The 21464-nt window shown below is 41.1% G+C and overlaps 1 protein-coding gene across 3 annotated transcripts in view; it reads left to right on the top strand.

The window, feature by feature from the left end:
• Positions 1-18668, top strand: part of lrp2bp (LRP2 binding protein) — a 37762-nt gene extending 19094 nt beyond the window's left edge. For all 3 annotated transcript variants that reach the window (XM_067982605.1, XM_067982604.1, XM_067982603.1), the window contains exons 6-10: positions 265-407; positions 482-587; positions 11754-11977; positions 12915-13080; positions 14237-18668. In XM_067982605.1, coding sequence (XP_067838706.1) covers positions 265-407; positions 482-587; positions 11754-11977; positions 12915-13080; positions 14237-14302 — 705 coding nt within the window. In that variant the 3' untranslated portion in view covers positions 14303-18668. The remainder of the gene's footprint in view (positions 1-264; positions 408-481; positions 588-11753; positions 11978-12914; positions 13081-14236) is intronic.
• The last annotated feature ends 2796 nt before the right edge of the window (positions 18669-21464 follow it).

The raw sequence follows: 21464 nt of genomic DNA, 5'->3' as shown, positions 1-21464 counted from the left end.
TTTAAACAGGCGAGCCAGTAAATCAGAAATGTAGAAGTGCAAGTAGGAGATAGTTGCCTGTTCTTCAAAGATTGGATTGCCAGGGCACAGGGGTGGCACGCAGCCTCTGGGTTATAGTTTGGACACAACTGACTTAGGGAACCTAGGTCTCAAGGTCTGCCACAAAAGCTCTTAATCATTTCACGAATATTGAGCTAGTGTTTCAAAACCAAGAATCTGCTTGTATTCTTGCAACGTATAATTACACTGTTCATTTTTTGCCAGGCAATAGGTGTGGAATATATGAACAGAATCGTAAACTCTGATGACCCAAGCGCACAACACTTGAAATTTGCAGCATATTACAACTTGGGCAGGGCTTCCTTCGAAGGATTTGGCATCCAACAGAGTGATACAGAAGCTGAGAGGTAAGCAAGTCGTTCTTAGCATCCTAAATTTGATTCAGCATTATGGTTACTGCGCATTGCTTTACTTTTTACAGACTATGGCTTCTTGCTGCAGATGATGGGAACCCAAAAGCGAGTGTAAAAGCCCAAACTACTCTGGGGATGTTCTACTGCAGACCTGAGTCACAGGATTTGCAAAAGGTAAGGAGAGGACGCTGGGATCTCTATATTAAATGCGCAGTCTATTCTAGATTAATATTCATGCATTCACTAGATACCTCTTACAACACAGTTTAGTGAAGCTTGAAAGGAAACTTGCAGGGGTGAATCTAAAACACTTAAGAAACTTAAAGCTGATTCCCAGTGACAGAATGAAATGGTTTCTCTCACTATATAGGGTCAAGATTCCCTATAAGGGATTCCCATGCTATGTGGGAAATCCTGCTGGCACTGGCAGTTGCACCTCACCAGGACACTGAGCTCTCAAGGCTGCTGCATTGTCTTCTAATACCATGCACCCCTCCAATATTCCCATACTCCAGACCCTCAGAACTACCACTTCCCACAAACCACTTTCCTGCTACACCCCACATTGTGAAACCATCTCAAATGTTCCTAAATCCCACAGCCCCATTCCCACTTCTCCTTCTTCCCAACATCATCCTTCCATCACTGCCACACTCTGTAAGCCTCTCTCCCATCACGAGCAGCCTCACACGCTACTGCCAGACCCCAGGACATTCCTCCTACTACTCACATATGCCACCTCCCTCCACCCAAATTCCCATACTCCAAAAACACATTCCACACTACACCCACACCTAGAAACCTCATTCCAAATTCACTCACACCATGACACTCACACTTAAACATCAATACTGCCCTCCCTAGCACATGCGCACACGTACACATGCACACACATTTTACCTTTCTCCAGACCTTTTCCCTCACTGTTCTTTCATCAACACCTTCTCTTCCCATTTGTACCTCAGCCCATCAATCTCTTTCGTGCTTAAAGAAAGAAGAAAGACTTGCATTTTATATAGCACCTTTCACGGCCTCCTGATGTCCCAAAGCGCTTTACAACCAATGAAGTACTTTTTAAAGTGTAGAGTAATGTAGGAAGCACATTACTCTCTTATCATCAAACTCTCTGCAATGACTAACTTTCCTCCTCCTCCATTCCTTAACCTTTCACCACTCTCTGTTACTCAGCCCAAACAATGCACTTTACCAATCACCACCTTTCCCACTTATCATCGCCCCCATTCTTTTCTGAACCTACCTCCCCAATGTTTAAAACCTCCCCACCACTTAACCCAAACTCTCCAACCTTCCCCCTCTACAAGTCATCCTTCAATTTCACGCTCACATAATAAATAACAAATTCCAACATGCCACAATCTCCTTTGAATACAAATCTTCCACATAAATACTATGCTCCAACTTTATGCCTCATGACACATCCATTGTTAGACACTCACCAACATAAGTACACAAACTAATGCACAAATATAAAATTCTATAGATATTTTTATTTTATCTTTATGTAAAATATACATTCATACAAATAATATTGATGACACATCATATAAAAATATTTACAAATTATATGTATTTCTGATACACAATTTTCTGATCTGATTACCATGAATAGAATACTGTGGTCAGCGTAGCCTTGATTTCCCGACAAGTACAGCATACAGAATTACATAGAATCTGTAGCGCAGAAACAGGCCATTCGGCTCAACTGTTTTATGCCGGTGTTTATACTCCACTCGAGCCTCCTCCAACTCTAATTGCCTCTTTCCGCTCTTCCCCTTATCCGTCTATTCCCTTCTCCCTCATGTATGCATCCTGCCTCCCCTGAAATGCATCAGTGCTATCTGCTTCAACCACTCTATGTGGCAGTAAGTTTCACATTCTCACCACTCTCTTTAAAATTCCTCCTAAATTCTTTATTTGATCTGTTAGTGGCCCTGTTACATTAATGCCCCCTTGTCTGGACTCACCCACAAATGGAAACAGTTTCTCCACATCCACCCTATTGAGCCCCTTCATAATTTTAAAGATCCGTATCAGGTCTCCTTTTAGAAACATAGAAACGTAGAAAATAGGAGCAAGAGTAGGCCATTCGGCCCTATGGGCCTGCTCCGCCATTCAAAATGATCATGGCTGATCGCCTAACTCAGTACCCTGTTCCTGCTTTTTCCCCATGTCCCTTGATTCCTTTAGCATTAAGAAATATATCTATCTCCTTCTTGAATACATCTAATGACTTGGCCTCCACTGCCTTCTGAGGTAGAGAATTCCACAGGTTCACCACCCTCTGAGTGAAGAAATTTCTCCTCATCTCGATTCTAAATGGCATACCCCATATCCTGAGACTGTGACCCCTGGTTAAGAACTTCCCAGCCATCGGGAACAACCTCTCTGCATCTAGTCTGCCTAGTCCTGTTCGAATTTTATATGTTTCGATGAGATCACCTCTCATTCTTCTAAACTCTAGTGAATATAGGCCTAGCCGACCCAATCTCTCCTCATTCGTCAGCCCTGCCATCCCAGGAATCAGTCTGGTAAATATTCATTGCACTCCCTCCATGGCAAGGACATCCTTCCTCAGATAAGGAGACCAAAACTGCACACATTATTCCAGATGTGGTCTCACCAAGGCCCTGTACAACTGCAGTAAGACATCCCTGTTCCTGTACTCAAATCCTCTTACAATGAACGCCAACATACCATTCGCCTTCCTAACTCTTTGCTGCACCTGAATGCTCACTTTCAGCGACTGGTGTACAAGGACACCCAGGTCTCATTGCACCTCCCCTTTTCCCAATCTATCACCATTTGGATAATAATCTGTCTTTCTGTTTTTACAACCAAAGTGGATAACCTCACATTTATCCACGTTATACTGCATCTGCCATGTTCTTGCCCAACTTGTCTAAATCACATTGGAACCTCTTTGCATCCTCCTCACAGCTCACATTCCACCTCAGCTTTGTGTCGTCTGCACACTTGGAAATGTTACATTCTGTTCCCTCATCCAAATCATTGATATATATTGTGAATAGCTGGGGCCCAAGCACTGATCCCTGCGGTACCCCACTTGTCACTGCCTGCCACCTGGAATAAGACCCGTTTATTCATACTCTCTGTTTCCTGCCTGTCAACCAACTCTCAATCCATGCCAGTATATTCCCCCCAATCCCATGTGCTTTAATTTTGCACACTAACCTCTTGTGTGGGACCTTATCAAAAGCCTTCTGAAAATCCAAATCACCACATCCACTGGTTCTCCCCTATCTATTCTACTAGTTACCTCCTCAAAAAACTCCAATAGATTTGTTAAGCATGATTTCCCTTTCATAAACCCATGCTGACTTTGTCCAATCCCATTAATGCCTTCCAAGTGTTCTGTTATCACATCCTTTATAATAGACTCTAGCATTTTCCCCACTACTGATGTTAGGCTAACTGGTCTGTAATTTCCTGTTTTTTCTCTCCCTCCTTTTTTAAATAGTGGGGTTACATTTGCCACCCTCCAATCTGTAGGAACTGTTCCAGAGTCTATAGAATTTTGGAAGATGAGCACCAATGCATCCACTATTTCCAGGGCCACTTCCTTTAGTACTCTGGGATGTAGATTATCAGGCCCTGGGGATTTGTCAGCCTTTAGCCCCATTAATTTCCCTAGCACTATTTTTTTACTAATACTGATTTCCTTCAGTTCCTCCCTCTCACTAGACCCCTGTTTCCCTAACATTTCCGGGAGGTTATTTGGGTCCTCCTTTGTGAAGACAGAACCAAAGTATGTGTTTAATTGTTCTGCCGTTTCTTTATTCCCCGTTATAATTTCCCCCATTTCTGACTGTAAGTGACCTACATTTGTCTTCACTAATCTTTTTCTCTTGACATATTTATAGACGCTTTTACAGTCAGTTTTTATGTTCCCTACTAGTTTACTCGCATACTCTATTTTTCCCCTCTTAATCAATCTCTTTGTTCTCCTTTGCTGAATTCTAAACTGCTCCCAATCCTCAGGCTTGCCGCTTTTTCTGGCAATTTTATATGTCTCCTCTTTGGATCTAATACTATCCCTAATTTCTTTTGTAAGCCACGGTTGAGCCACCTTTCCTGTTTTATTTTTGCACCAGATTGTTATAATTCCTGCACATGTTCTTTAAATATTAGCCATTGCCTATCCACCGTCATCCCTTTTAGTAAAGTTCCTCAATCTATCCTAGCCAACTCACACCTCATACTTTAGTAATTTCCTTTATTTAGATTCAGGACCCTAGTTTCGGATTCGACTACTTCACCCTCATTCTTAATGAGGAATTCTATCATGTTACGGTCGCTCTTCCCTAAGGGACCCGGCACAACAAGATTGTTAATTAATCCTTTCTCATTACACAATACCCAGTCTAGGATTGTCAGTTCTGTAGTTGGTTCCTCAACATATTGGTCCAGAAATCCATCATGTGCACACTCCAGAAATTCCTCCCCCACAGTATTATTGCTAATTTGGTATGACCAATCTATATGTAAATTAAAGTCTCCCATGATTATAGTTGTACTCTTCTTGCATGCGTATCTAATTTCCTGTTTAATGCCCTCCCCTACATCTCCACTACTGTTTGGGGGCCTATAAACAACCCCCACCAACGTTTTCTGCCCCTTGGTGTTTCTTAGCTCCACCCATACAGATTCCACATAGTGATTTTCTTAGCCAATATCCTTCCTCAGTATTGTATTGATTTCCTCCTTTACTAGCAACGCTACCCCACCTCCTTTCCCTTTTTGCCTGTCCTTCCTAAATATTGAATACCCCTGGATGCTCAGTTCCCATCCTTGGTCACCCTGCAGCCATGTCTCCGTAATCGCAACTATATCATAACCGTTAATATCTATCTGCACTGTTAATTCATTTACCTTATTGCGAATGCTCCGCACATTAAGACACAATGCCTTTAGACTTGTCTTTTTAAGATTGCTAGTCATCTTAGTATTATTTTGCACTATGGCCCTATTTGTTTCTCGCCCTTGTTTTCTCTGCTTGCCGCTATCGCTTCTTCCCCTTTCTGTCTTTTGTTTCTATCCTTGTTTCCCCCTCCTCTGTTTCCCTGCTCAGGTTCCCATCCCCCTGCCATTTGAGTTTAAATCTTCCCCAACAGCACTAGCAAACACCCCCGCGAGGACATTGGTCCCGGTCCTGCTCAGGTGTAACCCGTCCCGCTTGTACAGGTCCCACCTTCCCCAGAACCGGTCCCAATGTCCCAGGAATCTAAATCCCTCCCTCCTACACCATCCCTGCAGCCATGCATTCATCTGGTCTATTCTCCTGTTCCTATACTCACTAGCACGTGGCACTGGTAGTAATCTTGAGATCACTACCTTTGAGGTCCTGCTTTTTAATGTCTTCTCTTTTACAGATAAAAGATTCCCAGCCTGCTCAATCTTTCCTGATAGTTGTATCCTCTTAATTCTTGTAACATTCTTGTAAATCTTATCTGCACTTTCTCCAGTGCTTCAATATCCTTTTTTAAATATGGAGACCAGTACTGCGCACAGTACTCCAAGTGTGGTCTAACCAAGGTGCTACATAAATTTAACATTATCTTCCTGCTTTTGTACTCTATTCTCCAGTGAAAGGAACCCCAGTACTTCGTTTGCACTTTTTATGGCCATGTCAACTTGATTATTATTATTAGCAATTTATGTATTTGTGTTCCAACATCTCTTTGCTCTTTTATCCCATTTAGGTTCTTACCGTCCGAGGAGTAAGTGGCCTCCTTATTCCTCCTACCAAAATGAACCACCTCACACTTCGCTATATTAAATTTCATTTATCATTTATCCATCCATCCTGCAAGCCTGTTCATGTCTTCCTATATTTTGGTACAGCCCTCCACATTATTAGCTATGCAACCCCCCACCCCCAATTTATTAGCATCTGCAAACGTCAACACCATACCTCTAATTTCTGAGTCCAAATCATTTCTGTATATGGTAAACAACAGTGGTCCCTGCATGGATCCCTGCAGGTCACCACTTCCCACTTTCTGCCAGCCCAAGAAACTTCCCTTAACTCCGACCCTGTTTTCAGTTTTGTAGCCACCTTGCTACAATCCATTCTGCTACCTGGTCCCTAACTCCACATGCCCTGACCTTTGTCATGTGTTTCTTATGTGGCACCTTATCTGAAAATCCACTGTATTGCCCTTGTCTACTCTTTCTGTTATTTCTTCAAAGAATTCAAAAAGTTTGGGTAAACATGACCTTCCTTTCAGAAATCCATGCTGACTATTTTTTATTATACTCTCCACCTGTCGATGCTTTGTTATTTGATCTTTTAGCAAAGATTCTAACTGGTCTATTGCAACTATTAAAGATGAATTACGCTGCCTGTACTGCAATGTACACAGCATCCAAAATAAAACGGGGAAACTGGAGGCAATAATCCATGGTGAGGAACCAGATGCAGTAGGAATAACTGAAACATGGCTACATAAAGAACAGGACTGGCAACTAAATATTGCAGGCTATAACATAATCAGAAAGGATAGGGAAGGAAGAAGGGGGTGGAATAGCTGTACTAATTAGAGATAATATAATGACAGTAGACATAACTAACAGAAGGATAGAAACAGAATCCATAAGGGATTGAAATAAAAGATAAGAAGGGATCGATCACGCTAATAGGAGTATGCTGCAAACCACTTAATAGTGGAAAGGAGGTGAAGGAAGAAATATGTAAGCAAATATGTGAAATGAGTAAAGGACATAGAATAATAATCATGGAAGATTTTAACTAACCCCAAATAAACTGGCAAGAAGAGGTAGGTAAAGGGGACAGCGAATGGAGTTTTTACAATATGTGCAGGACTCCTTTCTTACCCAGTATGGTAAAAGGCCAAACAAGAGAGGAAGCACTGCTGAATCTAGTAATGGGAAATGAGCAGAACAGATAACAGAAGTAACGTAGGGGAACATCTAGGCAATAGCGATCACAACATAATACGGTTTAAGATAAAGATTGAGAAGGACATTAGTAAGACAAACACCAAAGTAATAATTTGGGAAAAAGCTGATTTTCAGGGGATGGAAAAATTTACTAATAAACAAAGAAATAGAACAGCAGCGGGAAACATTTAAAATGGTGATCAATAGAGTCCAGGGGAAATATATCCTACCAAAAAGCAAGAACAAACTAGACAGTAATGATATACCATGGATGAATAAAGAAATAAGGGAATATGGGATTAGAGTAGACAGGGCTGATGGCCGACGTGGACACGATGGGCCGAAGGGCCTCTATCCGTGCTGTATAACTCTATGACTCTATGACTCTATGACTCTAAGGGCAAAATTGAAACTAAAGAAAAAGGCATATACTAAGTACATAGACAACAAAGGAGAGGATGACAAAACGGAATACGAAAAGATTAGGAAAGAAGTTAAAACAATTAGGAAGGCAAAGAGAAACTACAAAATTAATTGAAAGGAATATAAAAAGAAATAGTAAAATATTCTACAGACACACAATTAACCAAAGAAAAATCAGGATAGTGATAGGGCCACAAAGGATGCACACGATAAACTCACAGATAATGACAGCATAATGGCAAAAATATTAAATAACTATTTTGCCTCAGTATTTACCAAGGAGACTAACATGGTGGGCATGACGTTTGAAGAAGAGACCAAGAAAACTATAGAGACATTTAAGGTGGAAAGGGGGAGATAATTGATAAACTAATCAAACTTAGAGAGGATAAAACCTCTGGTCCAGATGGATTGCATCCACGCAAACTAAAAGAAGTTAGGGAAGAGATGGCAGAGGCACTATTGCATATATATAAAAATTAATTAGAAAAGTGAGTAGTGCCAGAGGACTGGGGGACAGCTAATATGATTCCCATATTTAAAAAGGGAGATAGAACCAGTCCAGGGAACTATAGACCAATTAGCTTAACGTCAGTGGTAGGAAAGATAATCGAGTCCTTACTCAAATATGTAATAGAAAAATATCTAGAAACACAAAATATAATAGTCAGCACCGATTCCAAAATGGAAGGGCTTGCTTGACCAACCTTATTGAAATCTTTGAAGAAGTAACAGAAAGGGTAGACAAGGGTAATGTAGCAGATGTAATATATTTAGATTTTCAAAAAGTCTTCAATAAGGTACAGCATAGTAGACACATGACTAAGGTCAGAGCATGTGGAGTCAGGGAACAAGTAGCAGAATGGATAGCAAGCTAGCTGGGGAAACTAGATAAACACATGAGGGAGAAAGGAACAGAAGGATATGCTGATAGGGTTAAATGAAGTAGGGAGGGAGGAGGCTCGTGTGGAGCATAAACACTGGCATGGACCTATTGGGCCGAATGGCCTATTTATGTACTGTACATTCTATTTAATTCTATGGATTAGTTCTATCTTTCATTTTCAAGATAGAAATTACATTTGCTGTTTGCTAGTTCTCTGGCACTATTACTGTTTCTATTGAATTTTTATATATGGATACGAATGCTTCTGCTAATTTCTCCCTAGTTTCTTTGAGTATCCGCGGGTGCAATCTATCCTTACAGGTTTTGTCCTCCTTAAGTTTGGTTAGTTTGTTCAGTATCCCTTTTCTTTCTATCCTAGGCCCAGGCTCTCTTTGGCAATGTTTGCTCAGAAAATCAGCCCTTATTGTGTACATATATGTAAACATATATTTTAATATACTATTTCACTTTATTGAGAATTATATGTACAAGTACATTGTATATGTACATTATATAAAAGCCCTCTAACATACATTTTCATCTAATTTTCCAATTTGTGCTAAATAGTTTGAATTATTTAATAATTTGAATTAAGCAATGTAAATAACACAGGAAAATGGGAAACTGCTAAGAAAAAATTGAATTATCAGCTAATTTGAACAAAACAACTTTGAACTGAGGAGTAGACTGTAGCGAGCACCTCCCCTAAGTGTCACGTTCACTTCTTATAATACTTGCCAGTCTTGTCTATTTTTAATCACACCTGCATGTCACCCTTAAACTATCCTTATCCATTATACTTACTATTGAGCCCTCCCAGCTGTTTCAGCAATGCAAGTGGTATTTGGAATGCCAACATGGCTCAGTTGGTAGCATTCTTGCCATATAAAATATGGTAATATTTTAAATGGAGCAGATATACAGGTCTGTACAGGTGGCAGCACTGTAGATAAAGCCATAAAAAAGAAACAGAATCTTTGTTTTTATATCTAGAGACAGAATACAAAAGCAAGGAGGTAATGTTGAATATGTGTAAGGCCACAGTTTGAGTAATATGTGCTATTTTGAAAACCCCATTATAGGAAGGATATTAAAGCAACGATAAAGCCGCAGTGTAAATTCTCTAGGACGTCACCAGGGATGAGGGATTACAGTTATAAAATGAGACATGAAAGGTTAGGGCTTTTCTCATTGAGTTGAAAAGGTTAAGGGATTGCCTAATAGAGATCTTCAAGATTTTGAAGTGCTAGATTAGGATAAATAGCGATAGATTGTTTCCACTGGTTTGTAAGGTAGTAATGAGAGGGGACAATTTAAGATCATTGCAAAAAAAATTAAAGGGAAGGTTGGAAAACATTTTTTGCACATATTGTGGTTAGAATGTTGGAATTCCCTGCCACAAAACTTTGTTGAGTCCATAAATTCTTTTAAAAAGAAATTAGTTACTTGAATATTAAAAGATATGGGGAGAAAGCAGGAGAGTGTGATTAGACTAGGTGGCTCATGTGGAGAAAAATACCAATGTAGACCCGATGGCTGATTTCTGTGCTGCAACATTATATGATTTTAATCCCAAAACCTCTATACTTGGGTGATGTTGGATAGCCAGCAAATCAATAGCACCTCTGTACCTCTGGAGAATTGCAAGTTTAAACAATGCCTTAATGAAAGTATTTTGGCTCACTATAAAGTGAGCTTTTTGACAAATGGTTGGTATGAATACTGCTGTAATTTTATATGTTCCTTTTGTATTGATTTTCAATACACATACACATTTACATTATGGAAATTTGGGGAAGGATTTACTATGAGAGTTACACTGGCTCCCTGGTTTAACTCCAGCAGAAGGTGCAGGATATAGGCAGAGAGCTACTGTACCAGCTCTTCGCATCCCTAACACTTCTGGGATTTTTCAACCAAAATGACAAGAATGTAGCATGCATCCGCTCTAATGTGGATGGGTGTATAAACAACTTGCCAATGAATTGCTTTTGAACTGTAAGTACAGATGTTTGGTAGGCAAGTACAACAGTCAATTTGTGCACAGCAAAATCCCACTAACAGGAACAAGATAAAGGACCAGACAATTTATTTTTGGAATTTTTGATTGAAAGATAAATGTTGGCCACGACACCAGGAGAACTCCCCTGCTCTTCTTCAAATAGTGCCACGGGATCTTTTATGTCCACCTGAATAGGCAGACAAGGCCTTGGTTTAACATCTCAGTCGAGAGAATCATAGAAGTTTACAACATGGAAACAGGCCCTTCGGCCCAACATGTCCATGTCGTCCAGTTTATACAGCCACTCCAACATTGCAGCACTCCCTCAGTACTGCACTAAAGTGTCAGCCTAGATTATGTGCTCAAGTCTTGCAGTGGGACTTAAGCCCACCACTTTCTGACTCTGAGGTGAGAATACTATCACTGGGCCAAGGCTGACACTCAATGACACACAAATAATGGGAACACTTCGACCATTTCCTGCCATTTATGCCCTAGCACCCCACGCAGGTGATTGCATAGTTTAAGGCCGGATTTAGGGGTAATTTTTGAAAAATAAATAAAAAAACAATCCGGGGCAGGCTCACAGGCCACCAGCCATACTGCTATGCTGCAGCAGTTATCCAAGACCTACCGCAGTATTTTCCCCCCCTCACCCTGCTCCTCAATCAAAGCTGGATTGTCATCAGGAAACCACCAACAATATTTAAATTGCCCCTATCCCGGATAATCGTCAAGGGTCAAGAACACAGTGTTGAGGAAGGTGCAGTGTCTCCCCTCCCCTCGAACAACTATACAGGGGATTCTGCTGGAGCCGAAAATCCTTGCCCAATGGCTATAGTACTTCAAAAGAAAATTAAATCACAGAATAATACAACTCCCTTTGGTTGCATTTTTAAAAATTAGAACCGCAATATCTAAACCTGAATGGCAGGTAGTTTTACGTGACGGCTCCTGTTTTCACAGTTGAGGGCCACCCTGGCTTTGCGTAGAGTTTAATTCTGTTTCAGCCTTGTACCTTAAGCATTTTGTTTTTATTCCAACATCTTAACAAATGTTTTGTTCTTTTATGCTTCCCTTTCTCTAGGCATTCTTTTGGCATTCAGAAGCCTGTGGCAATGGAAGTCTGGAGTCTCAGGGTGTGTTGGGTTTACTGTACCTCACTGGGCAGGGTATCCAAAAGGACGTACAGTCAGCTTGGGAATGCTTGAAGGCAGCATCAAGCAGAGGCAATGTTTATGCTCAGGGACATCTGGTTGCTTACTTCTATAGTCGTAAACTGTACAATAGTGCGGTTGAACTTGCTCAAAGGTAATGAGAATTATCAAACTAATTTTTTGTCAACATAACCATACAGAAATGTAATTGTGTCGAAGGAGAGCCAAACTGTCCCCTGGATAGAAAGACCAATGAGTCAAGAGCAACTCCACTTTTCTAACAAAAGCAGCTCAAAATATTGTAGGTGAGCTGGTAGGGTTATATGGAAAATTTAATTTAAATATGCTGAAAATGGCATTATGCAGCAATAGTTGACATAAAAGCCATTAACATGCAAGTTTGTTTGAATCAAATTCTCTTTGTATAATTCATTTTTATTTCCTCTTTTTTGGCAGGGTAAGAGTAAGAGTTTCCTCTTATTGTTACTTTCTCCATGCCACTAACTGGGTCTGCTTATGCCACATATAATGTATGACTAAAAGTGTGGGTACATACCTGCCGTTGAGCCTCTGCCAATGCTGTTCCAAAATTGGTCATATGGGAGTTTAACTCCCTCTGAGTGCTATATCTGCTTAATGCATTCATATTAATTTCCTGATTCTCCTATTTTAATACAGTCTACTCACTTAAAATAAACGGGTACTGATTGCATTAAAATAGCACAGATATAAAATTAACATAAATGTGTTAACCAGTGGGCTAAAATAGCACAACCAAAGGATTTCCATAGAGCTGCAATTTGTGATTTTATTTTGCTTACTCAGAACTTCAAGGTATTTATATCGCATGTGACATGTGGCATTTTATACATAAATTGGATTTATTAATCCAGCAAAGGCTGGGTGACTGGAATTGTTTAATTATCACTTTATATTTAGCACCATCTTCAGTGTCTGGGTTTACAGGATTCATCCAGTTATCATCAATTATTTGAAATTTTCACTTAATCAGAGTATTGGTGCATTGTTTGTTGTTTATTGCATTATGACTTTTTTTTTCAAACTCACAATTTGTCTCAAATTTACATCAGGGTTGCCCAATATGACAATATCCCATTGATAGCGAATGGAACTGATTGTCTGCCAGCTTACATAACAAAGGGCATCGCCATGGCTGCTTTCTACTACGGCAGATGTCTACAGTTGGGCTTAGGGATACAACAAGATCAAGTAGAAGCCAGAAAGTACTACTGCAGGGTAGGTCCTAAAAATATTGTTACAATAAATCAACAGATCACCAGCACAAATATAATTTCATCCTAAATATGGATTTTTTTTCCAGTATGAGCTTTATCAGAATTTACTGCCCATTGAGTAACTGATGAGAAATCACTTCATATATGACAAATCCTGCATGACTCCAGGCTGCTTCAGTCATGTTGATCTGTCCCACAAGTGAAGTATAAATCAATTATTTCACTTATCTTTTTGGTTGAGTGTGTGTCTGTGCATAATTTCAGAAACAGCAACTGTTAATTTCAGCATATAAAATTCACCTGCTCTCTCCTGTTCCTCTTAATCTGCCTGAGCTGGATCAACAACCTGCTTTCAGACCTCAATTAATGTTGCTGTCATTAGGAGGTGCCTGAAAGATGGCTCTTTTTGAATTTTTCCTTCCCAACATGGAACTCCACTTGATATCTATCCACAGCAATGAAGCTAAGATCAGCAATTCAATGGAGAGAGGAGATCAAATCTACATCCCTCATTAATGAAATGGATCATATCAAACATTTTTTTATGCTGGAAGGGGGTTAGCATTATTTAACATCTTACTATCAAAGAGGAGGATGTTTGATTAGCTTTTCCCATGTGGAAAGTTAGAGTATTCCAAGGAACTTAATTTCTTGGATTGAAGGTATTGTTGGTTAACGGGATGTGTTGCTGTTTGGTATTTTGCATTGGAGCCAAAATAGAAGAAAGATACTGCATCCTCAACTTCCATGATTTTTATGCTAAGCACATATTTATTAATCCAACGTGCTATAAGAGGGTGGGCTGACTGTAGAACAGCGAGTCAGAATATACTAAATTGTCATCTTCTGCATCTTCCCAATTACCTAACAGATTAACTAAAATTTAGAAGTAATTTTCTGTCCTGGTATTGTGGCAATATTGTGTGAGCCAGCAAAAAATCCCAGCCTCTCTCTGATAGTTAAGCTGAGATTTTTACTCAGAGCTCCATGTTCAGTGTTCTGAAGTAACTTCCTTTTTACTTGTTCTTGGAATGAGGGTGACACTGGCAAGACTGCATTTTATTGCCCAACCATTCCAAATGCTGCGGAGTATATGTTATTGCACTGCGTGCTGAAAAGGAATATCTAACCTGACTGTTAATACTTTTTAATCCAAGGCAATTCATATGGATCGTGATGTAGCGACTGACCTGCATTTTCAAGTTATAATGGAAAGAATTTAAGAAGAGGCCACTGTGATGAAATCCTTGAATAGACTCTGCTTCTGTAGATTATTGTTATGACAATTCGGTATAGTTAAGCAACAGCTTTTCATCATGTAGTTAATTCCTCGTCATTTTGGAAACAGGAAATTGCAGAACTATCACTAAGTCCCGAGTAAAAAAGGCTTGTGAATCCTGGAAAACATCTTCAACTCCTTATTACTAGACAAGCATGAGTTTGGGCTTCACGGATCTGAGCCATCTACTCATCTCAAACTCTCAGTGTAACAATTTAGACCATATCAGATTTTTGTCATATATTTAATGTTTTTTATCTTGCAATACTTTAACTTGAGATCTTTTGGCACTTTTTGCTTAAAAGGCTTCTGACATGTCAACAGACAAGGAGCCTAGAATTGGAATTGACCTATCCTTTAATTTAGAATAACATCCTAAGGCATTTCACAAAGGCATAATCAAAAAAATGCAAATCAAGCCAAAGGAGGAGATATTTGGAGTGTGGGCTAAAGCTTGGTCAAAGAACTGGGCTTTAAAGGAAGAGAGGTAAATGGAGAGGTTTAGGGTGGGAATTCCAGGGCCTAGAAGATTGAAGATATGGCCAACAATGCTGGGCGAAGGAAGGAGAGGCACAAGAAATAGGAGTCAGAGAACGGTGGGTGTGGAGGGTTGTGTAGTGCTTGAGGAGACTTACAGAGATAGGAAGGCACAAAGCAATGGAGGGATTTAAACAGGAGGATGAGAATTTTAAATGTGAAGAAGTGGGGACTGGGAGTCAATGTAGGTCAGTGAGAATAGGGTTGATGGGCAAGCGGACTTTGTGCAGGATAGGATACAAGCAGCAAAATTTTGCATGAGCTGAAGTTAACGGAGGGTGGGAGATGGGCAGCCGGCCAGACAGCTTTGGAACAGTCGAATCTGGATGTGACAAACGTACAGATGAGGATTTCAGAGGCAGACGGGCAGAGTTGGGGGACGTTACGGAGGAGAAATAGGTAGTCTTTAGTAATAGACGTTATGTTAACATGAGGCTTTTCAGAACACTAAGACAACAGGTCCTGTATTTTGTTTAAACCTTGAAGCTGATGTGCAAGATTAAGTGATGTCAGCAGCAATACTGCCACACCACAATGGTGTGCACTGAACTGGAATTAATATGACTATCAGCTTAGCCACAGAAGATTGTTGCTTCAAGCCTCACTTCAGGACTTGAGCTCATTATCTAGACTGACAACTTCATTGCAGGGTTGAGGGAGTGATTTTAGATGTGACATTAAACAGGGTCACTATCAGCCAGTTCAGGTGGGTGTAAGTGATCCCATGGCACTATTCCCAATGTCCTGGCGAGCCAACATATTTTCCTCCACCACTAAAAACATTTCCTATGTGCAAGACCTTGCTGTGTAAAAATTGGCTGCTGCCTTTATCTACACAGCAACAAACTGCACTTCATTTTAAAATGTTTTGGGTTGTTCTGGGGGAATTGATAGACTTCTCTATAAATGCAAGTTCTTTCTTAGTTCTGGCTTAAAGAGGGGGATAATTGGCAGCTCAATATCCTTGGATATAGAATTTTTAGGCAGGATAGAGTGGGCGATAGAAAGGAGGAGGGGTAGCATTATTGGTTAAAGAATCAATTGCAGTTGTGAGAAGGGATGATATGCTAAATGGATCATCAATCGAGGCCATCTGGGTTGAGCTAAGAAATAAAAAAGGGGCAGTCACACTACTAGGAGTGTACTATAGACCCCCCCGAATAGCGAAAGGGAGATAGAAGACCAAATATGTAGGTAAATTTCTGAGTGCAAAAATAAAAGGGTAATTATAGTAGGGGACTTCAACTACCCTAACATCAACTGAGATTCAAACAGTGTGGGGGGCACAGAGGGTGCAAAATTCTTGATTGGTGTCCAGGAGAACTTTTTTAGCCAGTATGTGACAAGCCCAACAAGAGGGCATGCAATTCTAGATTTAGTCCTGGGAAATGAAGATGGGCAAGTGGGTGAAGTGACAGTGCGTGACCATATTGGGGATAGTGACCACAATTCAGTTAGTTTTAGCATTATTATGGAAGAGAGTTAAATCAGGAGTAAATGTTTTAAATTGGGGGAAGGCAAATTTTACAGAACCTAGAGGTGATTTGGCAGAAGTGGACTGGACACAACTACTTGAGGAGAAATCAGTGGCAAGCCAGTGGGAGGCACTAAAAAGTGAAATTCTACGGGTACAATGCAGACACGTCCCCTCAAAGAAAAAGGGTGGCACTGCCAAATCTAGAGCCCCCCGGTTGTCTAGAAGTATACGGGCAAGATAAAGCAGAAAAAGAAAGCTTATGACTGTCACAGAAAACTAAATACTGCAGAAAGCCTAGAGGAGTATAGAAAGTACAGGGATGATGTAAAAAAGGAAATAAGGAAAGCAAAGAGAGGGCGTGAAAAAATATTAGCTAGTAAGATTAAAGAAAACCCAAAGACGTTTTATCAGTACATTAAGAACAAGAGAATAGCAAAGGAAAAGGTGGGACCTATCAGGGATGATAAGGGTAACTTGTGTGTAGAAGCAGAGGACGTGGGTAGGTTTTAAATGAATATTTTGTCTCCGTATTCACAAAGGAAAGGGATGATCTGGACATAGCAGTTAAAGAGGAGAGGTGTGAAATATTGGATAAGGTAAACATAACGAGAGAGGAAGTACTAGAGGGACTGGAATCCTTGAAAGTTGGTAAGTCACCAGATTGTTTCCTAGGCTTTTGAAGGAAGCCAGAGAGGAAACAGCGGATGCTCTGAGGATCATTTTCTAATCCTCACTAGATACAGGGGAGGTACCGGAGGACTGGAAGACTGCAAACGTAATACCATTGTTTAAAAAGGGTACGAGGGAAAGGCCGAATAATTATAGGCCGGTCAGTCTTACCTCAGTGGTGGGCAAGCTATTAGAATCAATACTGAGAGATAGGATAAACTGTCACTTGGAAAAGCATGGTTTAATCAGGGATAGTCAGCATGGATTTTTTCAGGGAAGGTCATGCCTTACAAATCTGATTAAATTCTTTGAGGAAGTGACAAGGAGGATTGATAAGTGTAGTGTAGTGGATGTTGTCTACATAGATTTTAGTAAGGCATTTGACAAGGTCCCACATGGCAGACTGGTCAGAAAGGTAAAAGCCCATAGGATACAGGGAAATGTGGTGAATTGGATCCAAAATTGGCTCAGTAACAGGAAACAAAGGGTAAAAGTCGATGGATGTCTTTGGGAATGGAAATCTGTTTCCAGTGGTGTGCCACAGGGCTCAGTGTTGGGTCCCTTGCTGTTTGTGGTATATATTAATGATTTGGACTTGAATGTAGGGGGCATGATTGGCAAATTTGCAGATGACACAAAAATTGACCGTGTAGTTGATAGTGAAGAGGGTAGCTGTAGACTCCAAGAAGATATCAATGGGTTGGTGGAGTGGGTGGAAAAGTGGTAAATGGATTCAACCCGGAGAAGTGTGAGGTAATGCACTTAGGGAGGGCAAACAGTAGAAGGGAATACGCAGTAAACGGGAATATATTGAGAGGGGTAGAGGAAGTGAGAGACCTTGGAGTGCATGTGCACAGGTCCCTGAAGGTGGCAGTACAGGTAGATAAGGTTGTGAAGAAGGCATACGGAATGCACTCCGTTATTAGCCCAGGTATAGAATACAAAAGCAGTGAGGCAATGATGGAACTGTATAAAACGCTGGTAAGGCCACAGCTGGAGTATTGTGCGCAGTTCTAGTCACCATATTATAGGAAGGACGTAATCGCTCTTAGAGAGAGTGCAGAGAATATTTACAAGAATGTTGCCAGGGCATGAAAATTGCAGCTACGAGGGGAGATTGGATAGGCTGGGGTTGTTTTCCTTGGAGCAGAGGAGGCTGAGGGGTGACTTGATTGAGGTGTACAAAATTATGAGGGGCCCAGATAGAGTCGACAGGAAGTACCTGTTTCCCCTAGTGGAGAGTTCAAGAACTAGTGGACATAGATTTAAGCTGATTGGCGGAAGGATGAGGAAAAAAGTTTTTACCCAGAGGGTGGTGGGTGTATGGAATTCGCTGCCCGAATTGATGGTAGAGGCAAGGACCCTCAACTCTTTTAAGAAGTACCTGGACCTGCACCTAAAGTGCTGTAAGCTGCAGGGCTACGGACCGGGTGCTGGCAGGTGGGCTTAGAATGGGCACCTGGTTGTTCTTCGAGCCGTTGCGGACACGATGGGCCGAATGGCCCTCTTCTGTGCTGTATCTTGTCTATGGTTCTATTTCTAACCCCAGAATGGTGTAGATTTTTCTGAGTGTTTCTTCTAACAAAATCATAAACATGTATAGAAATAAAATGTACTTAAGATATTACATGGCATTGTCAAAAGACTAACATTGGGTTCATTCAGCTGATGTTGAGCAACACTGCTGGCAGCTGAGGGATCTCCCAAGTGATGGGTGGCAGGCAGACAGGCAAAGCAGAAAAATTGCAGTGCCAGAATAAAAGGAAAAACGAAACTCCCTCCCTCACGGTTTGCATATTTAGTTTATTTTAGTACTATATACACAAATGCACAATGCGTAAGAAAACAAGTGAGTTAGAAGCACAAATTCAGCTTAAAGGGCATGATGTAGTATCCATTATAGAGACCTGGCTACAAGCTGGGCATGATTGGGAACTAATATTCCAGGCTATGGGATCTTTAGAAGGAACAAGAAAATTGGGAAAGGATGAAGAGTAGCAATATTGATAAAATAAAAGCAAAATACTACAGATGCTGGAAATTTGAAATAAAAACAGAAAATTTGGAAATACTCAGCAGGTCAGATAGCATCTATGGATAGAGAACCAGTGTTAACCTTTCAGGTCGACAACCTTTCTTCGATAAAAGACCACAATTACATCAGTAGAAAGGGATTTCAGAAGTGTGATCAGGCAGTAGAAACACTATGGGTAGAGTTAAGGAACAGCAAAGGATGCGAGACCTTGGAATGAGTTTCCTGCAGACATCCTGATAGTGATGTAGTGGGGGGATGTATAAATACATCAGGGGAGCATGTAGCAGAAACAATGTGGTTATAATGGGAGATTTTAATTTTCACATAGACTGGGAGAAGCCGAACAGCTCAAGCAGTAAAGGTAACGAATTTCTAGAATGTATTCAGAAGTTTTCTAGAAGCATTGGGCTAGAAATTTGGCCATGTAGTGCCCGTTTTTCAGGAACTACGCAGCCTCCTAAGGTCCCAAAGTGGCATCCGGAATGCACGTGCATGTTCGTGCGCCAGATGCCATCTTGGTATAGGTGTTTGCACAGTGGCAGATAATGAATGTCAGCATTATGTAAAATAAGGAGAACCTGCGTTAGATCGTTGTGCAACGCTGATTTAAAGGGATAGATACCATTTTGGCACATTGTCATAACCACGAACAGCTGAACATGTCTTAGACGGCCTGTAGGACCCCCGCCAGCGCTATATAAAGGGACCATGCAGGATTTACAGGTTAGTTGCTGGATTATTGCTTCTGGCTGCTGATGCAGTTGTACCTGTTTTTGGAGTTCTCCTATACTTGAATACTAGGACTAGGAGACATAGCCTAAAAATTAGAGCCAGGACTTGCAGGAGTGAAGTTAGGAAACGCTTCTACACGCAAAGGGTGGTAGAAATTTGGAACGTTCTTCTGCAAACAGCAGTTGATGCTAGATCAATTGTTAATTTTAAATCTGAGTCTGATAGATTTTTGTTAACCAAAGGTATTACGGGATATGGGGCTAAGGTGGGTATATGGAGTACATGATCTCATCGAATGGCGGAACAGGCTCAAGGGTCTAAATGCCACTGCCACTTGTTGCCTCCTGTTATGCGCCACTTTCTCCTGTAAGAAAGCAGAATGTGTGTTGGTGAATGTCCTGCAGGATGTTTGGGTGGTGTGCCTGTCATGGTTGAATAGCTGCCAGAGTGTGTGGCCTGAGTTGTGGGTGTGTAGCAACAGTGGTCATATGTGAGGGTAAGAGGAAGCATCTGCTTGGAAGAATTGAGTACTGATTGAAAGAGTTTGTTGGTAGGTGGGTGACGAGGGTGGGTGTAGTGCGTGGAGCAGTGGATGCGGCTAGTGGTGCAGTTGGTAGGAGATGCCACTTGACAGTTGACCTCACTCACCTTAACCACTCGTGTCAAAGCATTGAACTTCTTCCTGCACTGCATTCAAGTTCATGGTGCTATGTGCCTGGCATTGACTTCATCCCCTACTGCCTCGGGAGCACATGACTGGAGGGCCTCTTGCCCCCCTCCCCCCCTGGGGATATAGGATGCCCCTCCTGCTGTCCACCTCTTGCACCAAGGCCTCCAGCAAATCATCAGAGGACCTTGGTGCATGCACTCTCGCAGGCCTGGTACAAACTCAGATTGGCAGATTGGTGAGATCAGGTGTGCACATTGGAGGATGTGGGATTTAGTAGTACGCAACCTCTTTTCAATGTTTTAACATAACGCAACAGTTTGTAAACATAGAGATGGGACCTGCATCTGTGTTTTACGTGTGCAGTGTCTGATCTCCGTTCAGACTCAGTGCGGACCTGTATCTTATTTTTTGCAAATAAGAGGTGCAAGCTGCCTTTAAGAGGTGCGAGCAAATCACGTGATATTTGGGCCCCCCTGCTGGTGAGAAGTCACTGAACATCGTAACTAGGCCTGGTTGCTGCGCTACAATCAGGCAAACGAGGATGCAGCACAAATCTCTCGTGCTGCCTGCATCGGAACGACCAGGTGCGGGGTAATCGCGCACTGCGACCGGATCCGGGGGTTATCAAATTTAACCCCCATTATGTTTTAGAACCATAACCACAGAAGAAATTAATTGACAATAAACTGGGTAAAACCCACTGTTAATGGGTAAACCTACAAACAGTGGGAAGTATTCAAAATGTATTTAGTACAATACAAAACTAGTACATACCCCTAAATGGAAAAGGCTTCACTTACGTAATTAAGAACAATGGTCAACAAACAAGGTAAGGGTAGTATCAAGCTAAAAGGCATACACAATGCAAGGAAAAGTAGAAATCCAGTGGACTGGGAGGGACAAAGAGATACAAAGAAAGTAATGAGGTGCAAAAAAGGAATATGAAAAAACGTGCAAGGGATAGCCAAGCTAACAGCAAATGTTTT

This window comes from Heptranchias perlo, chromosome 4, assembly GCF_035084215.1.
Source record: "Heptranchias perlo isolate sHepPer1 chromosome 4, sHepPer1.hap1, whole genome shotgun sequence".
Lineage (NCBI taxonomy): Eukaryota > Metazoa > Chordata > Chondrichthyes > Hexanchiformes > Hexanchidae > Heptranchias > Heptranchias perlo.
This window is presented reverse-complemented; position numbering and strand designations above follow the sequence as displayed.